This window comes from Caloenas nicobarica, chromosome 7 (assembly GCF_036013445.1).
Source record: "Caloenas nicobarica isolate bCalNic1 chromosome 7, bCalNic1.hap1, whole genome shotgun sequence".
NCBI lineage: Eukaryota > Metazoa > Chordata > Aves > Columbiformes > Columbidae > Caloenas > Caloenas nicobarica.
In genome coordinates this window covers 8,086,974-8,096,245 of record NC_088251.1, presented here as the reverse complement: position 1 = coordinate 8,096,245, position 9,272 = coordinate 8,086,974, and the positions used below count along the sequence as shown (strand labels likewise).

General features: G+C 39.0%; 1 protein-coding gene across 1 annotated transcript in view; it reads right to left on the bottom strand.

Annotated features, from left to right (window-relative positions):
• Positions 1 to 211: 211 nt before the first annotated feature.
• Positions 212 to 9,272, bottom strand: part of GFRA1 (GDNF family receptor alpha 1) — a 142,034-nt gene continuing 132,973 nt past the window's right edge. Inside the window, exons 8-9 of the mRNA XM_065639150.1 lie at positions 2,059 to 2,115; positions 212 to 431 (exon numbers count right to left, since the gene is read on the bottom strand). Of these exons, the coding sequence (XP_065495222.1) occupies positions 282 to 431; positions 2,059 to 2,115 (207 nt within the window). The 3' untranslated portion in view covers positions 212 to 281. The remainder of the gene's footprint in view (positions 432 to 2,058; positions 2,116 to 9,272) is intronic.

Here is a 9,272-nt window from a genome sequence, read left to right as displayed (position 1 = left end):
CAGGTTGCTTCACAGGCAAATTTACACACTGTCTCTTTAGAACACTGCATGCCCAAAAGCCTTTTGGGTTTGGAATGTAGCACTGCACCAAGTGTTTCACAAAGCCTCTAAATATCACAAGAAGCTTTTTTAGACAGAGAAAAAAAAAATCCAGCTGACTGAAACTGTTCTAGCAGGAGTACCTCAGCTTAGCTCCCAGACCTGGAATTCCAGATAAAGAACAGAGGACAGGAAACAGATTTTTTTTTTTTTTTTTTTAAACACGTCCTTTTCTAATGCAGCTACAAGAAGACTGCTGAGCTTAGGAACAAACAGAGTGAGAGTGCAAGTGCCATCAGAGTGAGGGGTGTGCTTGTAGGAAGAGCGAGCGAATTCTCCGAAGATATGTGACTGGTGGAGACTCCTGCTGTGTTGTCTTTCCCAATAGCATTCTGCAAGACACAATACTTTCCTTGGTCACCATTACACATTTTCACTGCAAAATATTTAAATCCACACCATGAAATTCATCTTTTGTCTGTTCATGTCCCACCCTCCACTGTTACCTATATATCACTGTCACAGATTGGAAGATACAAAAGGCATGAAAATAGATGTCAAACTGACAGTACTTTAAAATTACTTTAAAGGATAAAAACACCAGTGCAGCACAATTCAAAACCCCTACTTTAGCAATGGTTCCACGTGTAAAACCTACAGCAATTTTTTTTTAGCGATTTGTGTTTATCGTGCCTGTTCATTTTTAAAAGCAAATGCAGGACCTGGAAAGAAACTGCAACTTCTGCACAGTCAACAGAACAATTTGTTTGACAATACATTGCTTCTGGATAACAATAAATAAATTCGAATCCATGGGAATAGAAAAGACAGAGTTTTCCAGATTATGAAAATTTTCTTTCTCGTGCTTTTTTTCCCCCTTAATTGCTGCATTACTTACATTTGTTTTCTTCTTTGGGACCAATAATTAAAGAGTATGCATATGCAAGTACAGAACTATTTAAGGGGGCAGAGTAGCAGGAATATTTGTTATCATCCTCAGTAAAAAACCCAACCAACCAACACACAAAAAAACCCCTCAACTAAACAACAACCAACCAACCAAAACTAACAGGTATAATCACAGAAGTAGAACAATCTAGACTAGAAGGGAGTATAGGATAAGATGGACCAGCAGTTCCTGAGCTACAGTTACGAGGGCCTCCTTGTGTAAGGCCTTTTGGCCAGCACAAGATGTCAACGGATCTGTTATCCTCACTGCATTGTTCCCTCATGTTATTAGGCTTCATTCTAATGTCTACAGGAAATTGGTAATAGAACCTAAAGAACTAGGAATTGGCTATATAACTGTCTTTATTTAGAAGAACTGGGCAAATCTGGCATGGTGAACGAGACCCTGAAAGATATGCTCCCATCCTTTTGGTGCTTTATTCTTGTACAGCTGGTCTTGCTCCAATGACTAGGCTACATGCTTCCATATTGCAAAAAATAATTTATGTACATCACTAATTATTAAGCTTCCTGAGAGACTCAATACAAAGGGTCTGGACTGTCAGACATGGAAACTGATGTAATGTTTGCATCTGAAGGGCGTCAGGCTGAGCAGACTACTCAAACAGCACTGGGAGGTTCATGTCTCTTGGGGCTGTCAGTCTGTCTCCTGCTGTGTGAGCATCACATCTGCTGTGAACATCATCTCATGCCTTAAATTGGTCATTTTTGTTAGCCACAGAATGATGTCCAGTATGTTTCTGTGTATTTGTTAAAAGCCATATCTTGTTGTGTTCCTGCAGATTATTAACTAACTGTATTTGCTAGGTGCGATGGTAATTACCATAGGATCTGCCTATATATGTACTACACAGCTATTTATAAAGTCAGGAGAGGCCACTTGGAGCCCAGCTCTGGATTTCAGAGTAAGAATTCTTTACTACATTGTGCTTTCCAAACACAACAAGACCTTAGTGTGAGGTAAACCCATTATAATCTTGACAGACTCTGAACATTCTATACTATGGGGAGCCACCTGTGCTGTGAAATATACAGGATCCACACTCTTACCTCATTAAGACACAGCTCTGTATCTACAGATTCATTGGATTTCCGCTTCTTCTGTGCCTATGAACAAATACAAAATTTATTCCCTGTAAAATTTATACCTACTGCAGCACAAAACAATTAGATAAATTTACATGAGTTGACATACCCCTATAATTTTGACAGTGTTTTGCACATGATTAGCAAATAAACTCCATAAATATAAATGCATGTTTTCCAATAACATTGACATTCTGATTTGAATTTACAGCAAAACTTCAAACAGTCAGCTAAGGGTACTTAGTAATTACAATGATGAGTGCCATCATCTGCAGAGAACATGTTATGTTCTGTGGCCTCTTAAAAGTGGTGCTGGATGTTCAAGAGGAGAAGGGAAATATGACAGTTAATACTTACCATGATACCACTGCATATTAACAAAAAATCTACCATATTCCTCAGTTTTAGGAAAATGTACAACACAGGAGTATTTTAACCTTAACGATTCTTGCAATTTTTCCAAGTATCATTATGAAAATACAAATATAATTTTAATATATTGCATGGCTGCCAGAGTAAATTCTAGAAAGTCACCAAAAAAGAACATTTCATGTCTTTTAATATATATACCTGTAAGTCAACTTGAGCTGCTTGTTTATATTGCATTCACTGATTATTATACATAGAATATTATTAAATGCGGGAATATCTAAGGTGGTCAAAGCCTGAAAAAATGAATCTGCTATATCTTCAGCCATGTCTTATGATGACCATCCATCTGTTTGTATTACTGTGTGGTCTCCACACTGACACAAGTAAGAAGCATTTCTGGTGGCAGCATCATAGAAAAGGAGAACAGCAGTATGCACTCCGTCTTAACATCAGAAGGTGTTTAGTATTTCCATTGCTGAAGTGAACATGACTGGGCTGGGAGTTTTGTGCTTTTCTGTAATAGCAATAGCAATCCCCGTGGTGCCGAAGATATTTGCAGTAAATGGTGCTGTGGATGATTTAAGTATTTCAGTGATTCTCAAAATCATTTCTTTCTTTGTATATTCCAGAAACACAAACAGCACTCTTTTATAGGAGCTACTAATATTAAATGTACAATCAAGTCGTAGAAGACCCACCAAAACTACTGACTGCACTGAGCACATCTGACACTTCCTGGAAGTTTTGCTGGACTTGCAATTTATTTCCTGCAAAAAATGAGGATCTGAATCTCACTGTGTTGCATTCATTTTACACTGCAGAATTCCACTGGTTTTGGAAGAGCTGTACTGAACTAAGGCTGATGTTGAGGAAGTGCTGAGCATTATGATTTTATACTCTCAAAAATTCAGTTCCATGTACAGCTATTTTATTTGATTTCTGAGAGCCACCAGTGCTGCCTAGGGATACAAAATAGTCTTCGACCTAATTCAAATGAGGGAACTGAACTTCTGATGAGGAAGCACATTCGCTGCTATTCATGATACTTTTGTATTTATCAATAGATATATTAGAGACAACTGAAAAACTAAAACAGCTGGGATTTAAGAGGAAGACAGTTGAGCTATGGGAAGAATGCATACTGTATCTGTGTTGATAGTTTTCAAATATATGACAAAATAATAGCTCAATTCATTAATAAACACCCTCTGTGAAATTTCTCTCTTACATACCCTTTCTTCTAATTAGTACCATTAAAGTGGTTATGGTAAGCATAAATTTAACTATCTAAATGGAAATAGAAATGCCTGGAGTAAATTTGCTACAAGAAGCAGTGAAGCCTTCCTGCCGTGACTGCGATGCCGGTGGTATTCACAGAGGTTAGGAAACTTCTTTTAATGGCAATTTGGCAGATTTTAACTCCTAAATGGACGGCTCCAAGAAGATAGGTAAAGAAGGATAAACGGGATTTCAATCCTGATTTTCTTATAGCCTAAACACCCGTACTACATTGCATTGGAATGTGAAGCTTCATAGGATGTCTCAGGTTCAGAACTTCAGATCTTGACAGTCTGAACTGTAAGGACATATTTCTTAGTTTGTCACTCAGTGCTAAATTTTCTAGTTCACACAAGCATCTGTCTGTTGGAAATACTGTGCTTTGCTGCTTATGCCTGCTCTGGATTCATAACGGTGTGCTAACTACAAGTCTACTCTTGGTAGTTGCTCTCAACACCAAAGTTAGAATTTATGTTCCTTCTGTACTGTGTTTCTCAAATGTAAAAAGGGAAAAATATCATTAATTTGTCTATGTGCAGTAAAGTATTCCTTTACTTCATTCAGCCTGATAAACAATAGAGTGCAGCAGCTAAAACATGGTTTACCTTTGAGAACACTATTTTAAGGGTAAAATCAACAGCTAGAAACAAAATCAACATAAAAAAAAAAAAGCTTTTCAATCATTTTGATCAATATTCCCTAGCTTTCATTTGGAAGGTACTACCTCTCTGTATCCATATACTTAATGTAGTCATTCTAACATCAACAACACTTATTCACATACATCCTCTATTACAAAGTCATCCTTTCTTAGAATTCAAGAGTAATTTTAGTAAACAGGCAGGCTTTTCTCATCTCAAAACAGAAGGGACAATAGCTTTCATTTAAAAATACAGCAAAAATGCAGCCTCTTTTGGTGGGGGTGGAAGGCAGAGGGAAAGAAAAAAATAGCATTTTGAGGATGAGATGAGACATTATATGCCAAGTTTCAAATTGGAAGAGTACGTTTTTACTGTTGAGTTATAAACCTGTAAAAACGGGTTATAATGGAAACACTGGCATAGGCTGAACTACTATAATACAACAGTGCATCACTAAATCACAAGTAATGGAAAAAAAAAAAAACACCACCACCTATGTGTGAAGAAAGTGCTACAGAAAGTGTCCTGTAATTACAAGGGGAAAATTCTTCCTGCCCTACTCTTGAGTAGAAAGGACTCTGTTTGTAGCAGAACTGCTGCTTTTGTGCTACAATGAGCAAACACCTTATTAGAGGTAAAAAATCAGGGCTTGGAGGTTATGCTGGTAGCTTTGGTGGAAATACACCCAGGCTGGGAAACATGTATTTGAATTATAAAGGATACCCTCAGCCATCAGATATTTACCATACAACGGCTTCCATTATCGGAAAAGATTAAATTATAGAAATGTGGGCCCATCATGTACAGCTGCAGACAATCCTGATGGAATATCTATGCCATCAACGAATTTGGGAAATGAGAGTTGTTCGTTATGCAAGATGCCAAAGATCCACTGCCACCCTCCATCTCAGGTCTCCTACATGTCTAACATACAGGCAAAGAGGTGCCTTCAAGGCTGCTAAAAGTACCTAATTCTACAGGAGTAAAATAGCACACACAAATGGCTAATAAGTCTGTATTCAAACGTCTGTTTTTTCTTGACTTTTATGTAAAGCTCTTAAGTGGTGATGAAAAGATCTATGGGAATTTAATCATTAAACAAAATGCAAGCAGGGCTAGGCTGATAAAAATTATAATAATAATAAAAAACAAACAGTGAAAGAAAAGCAGCTTAAAATAACTAGTTAAACATATGGAAAGAGCAATGAGATCTTTTCTACTGAGGTAAAATAGCACTTGCTAATGACTTACACAGTCAGCTGTGACATGACTCTGCCTGTAAAACAAAGTTATGTAGGACGGGTTGACACTCACCCAGCTTCGCAGGGAACTATAATTCAGTAATGTGGGCTACTTCGACGAAGCTGCCCCCATACTGCCAACAACCTTGCACTTACTTAAGCTTTTATATTCTGTAAAAATGAATATCTGCTTTTACTGAGAATCTTAGCGCTGTGGTAGCACAAGCAACAGATGATACTTGGAGATAATCATGTTCATGCACCTCCTGATGAGCTTTTTCAGTATCCTGTATGTTAGTCACACAAGCCTTGTTTTGATCTTTGCAAACTTTAGCTTTTAATATTAAAACTTAAATGTTCAACTTAGTCAAGGGCTGGTAGACAAAACAACCGCATGGCCAGAAAAGAAAAAACTCTCATGATCAGAAGCAGAGCATTACTTACATATTTTCAGGAAAGTAAGGTGAATTGGGGCCAGCAGAGGAGCAAGTGGTTTTTTGAAAGGAGAAAGGAATATTGCTGATAGAGATATTTCTCCTCCAGATACAGGACTCTGAGGACCTCTATGTTTCCTTCTAATCCCACTGGCTCCTAGATGAGTTCAATCATATGTCCTTGTTCAGACACACCCTAACTAAGTCTTCTCTTGTCCTGCACCTCATAACCATCATAAGATCCTCCCAAACCTAGTAACTGTGCTTCCCATCCCCCAAATCCCTCTATTTCCATCCTTTACAGACCCTATAGCCCTGGATTTATTCCCAGAAATCTTATCTTGCAATTATGCATTCGGCTTCCACAAATCACAGCACTACATGGTTAATAAATGCATTAAACACTGCAGTGGTATCTCACCAGGAGTCAGAACACACATTATTTATGGCTTGTCATCCAGCAATATTTTTATATATCCACTACAGCATGCATATCTATGTACTCACAGCAAGGAAAAGGTCTGACTGGGGACGGGTCCAGACAGAGGTGAGCTCTTATTCGGAGGGAGAGGAGGGAAGGGGCAGCACATAAAGGGAACTGAATACCTTGGACCTGAATGCAAACAGGCACAGGGTGAGCATCCGAACTCAGAAACCAACCCTTTCTGTTCGCTAGACACTTTGGGCCTTATGTGCTTTATGGAATTAGATATCACAGTGAGAGACAACACAAGTATCATTACGATAGATACCTGCTATGTGGGTTGTTTTCTCAGCTAATTTTAATGAGTGTGCCTTTGTCCTCTCCTGAGATGCCTGGTTAGTTATGCCCATGTTAACAAGCCTTTCTGAAGAAGAGACACAAATCTCCCAGAATACATCCTTCAAATGACCACACTTCTGAAGTAGCTGTAAGAAATGAGGGTGCTTGTTCTTTTTGTTCTTGTGTTGATTAGAGAGATTTACTATGCAACTAACCTGTTTTTCCAGCAGCAGGACACAAACAATAAGCAGAGCAATATACAGACTGTAAAAATGCAATCAGTTTAACTCTTCTGCACTCACTAAGCAGTGAGTGTAATCTATCACAATTGTCAATACTATTTTCTTATTAGCACAGGAATACTGTGCCACGCTGGAGTATAAATTACTTTCAACAGTGAAGATAAGCAAAGTGTGGGTCAGAGACACAGGCCACTAAAATAAGGATCCAATTCAGCACAGAGTAATTTTGAACCCCATACTGTACAGCCAGGGTGCAAAGCTATTTAAGCTATAAAAACAATCAGCTTTGTACAATCCTATAAAAAAGCAGTCTGATCTTTTTTTCTGCCTTTCTTTTTTTCCTGTGCTGAATCAGCCCTCAAGATACAAGCTTGGGCATGAAATTATCGGTCGCCATTCTGCACAAAAGCATTACAGTGCTGTCATCCCACTTCGTAGAATGAAGAAAGTATCTTTAAAAAACAAGACACTATTGGCACTAGTTTCCAAAGCTATGTAGATAACACCCAGTACAGTAAGAATCAAATCACAAGTATTTTCAGCTGGGAGACATTAAATGAAACAAACCAATTATCCCCTTATGCCCAAATACGCACTGGGGAAACACACACAGAGATTTACAGGCTGCAGTGCAAGCAATGAACAGTTTATCAGTGAGTCCCTTCAGATCCCATCAGTCCTAAGCTCCTGTCCCCTGTAGCTTTGAAGCTGTCCTAAAATCACACAGTTTGTCCTCATTTTCCTACAGGGGCTGCCTTTGGGCCCAGCCACCCTCTGGTCTGCAGGTTCGAGCACTCAGAAATCCCCATCCAAATCAGCAGAGACCTGCTTAGTGGGCAATAGATTCTTGCTGGTTCTGAACACTTAAGCATCAGAAACAAGGGCTAGAGGGCAACCTCAAAGCAGAGATGCTTGTTTTCCGGTCAGGAAAGGGAAAAAGGGATGGTGGGTCTCCTGAGATCATTTCCACTCATTCCTTCAGAAGGAAAGGGAGTTGAAACGAAAAGGCTTCACCACAGGGCAGGCAAGAGGAGTCCTCTGTGAAGAAAGGCTGGGACACATATAGGTCCCTGGTTTGCTTCCAGCTCTTTGGTCACCAATGAGGTAGCACTGCCCTGTCTCTTCTGGACAGGGCCAGGTGGGATGGGAATAGTGTCTCTTGCCCAGACCACTGGGCAATGATGGATTAAATTAGCTCTGGTCTAACAGGTGTCCAGGGCAGAGACTTCAGTCTCTTGATAGTTGTAGATGGAAACACACTTAGCAGCAGATATCACTTCCGATAAATGGTCCTAAAGGCTGATAAAGTGCAATATAGATAGAGAAAAACCTCCTCCCTCCAACCTCTTCAATATTAAAATTAAAACAAAATTAGATTGGGGGTGAAGCTGGGAGTAATACTTCCAAAACAAGTGTGGAAAGAAGGAAAGATGGCCACTACCATAGGAGTTGCTGCTGGACCATTCCCAGATCCTTATGTTAGTAAAGATGAAACTTAATTAAGCCCCATCTCTCACTGCACTTATATGGCTGGGACAATATGACACAAAAACTGCCTAACAGCAATCTTAAAGGTTTTATAAAAAACAGATCCTGTCAGAAACACCAAACTGATCAAACAGCTTACAAGGACCAGACACAGAGATCTTCAAATATTTATTTCAAGCAATTAGTCTCCCAGTGAGCACAGCACAAAATATGACACCCAGCCAAGGCAACTGAACTGACTGACTTACCTTTCATGGCAGTACAGTAACTTGCTAACAATTTTGTTTTCATGTTCAGTCATTTATTTATCTGCATAAAATGAATTTCTATAGTCCTAGAGTCTTGCTTCCTATTTTTAGGGGATATTATGCAATTCTCCTAATATGATCTTTTTATGGATTTGCCTCAAGCAAATATTTTTGCCTTAAGAAGGGAAGAGGAGAAAACAGAACACTAAAAAGCACAGATGGAATAAGTCCTGTTAGGTTAATATCTCAATGGCTTAGACTGCCCAGGTTTTCTTTTTTCTTTTTCCTTTAGTTATGAAACTGAACAGCCATGTGATCCAAAGTCGAGTTGTTTGGGATTTAATATTCAAACCCATTTCCCTAGCGATTCACCACATCTACCAACCCAGTGCCATACAGAGCAGCTACAGGTAGCATCTGGCTGTTGCGCACTGAACAGCATCTAAAGAAAAGCAGCACGAACAGAAAGCC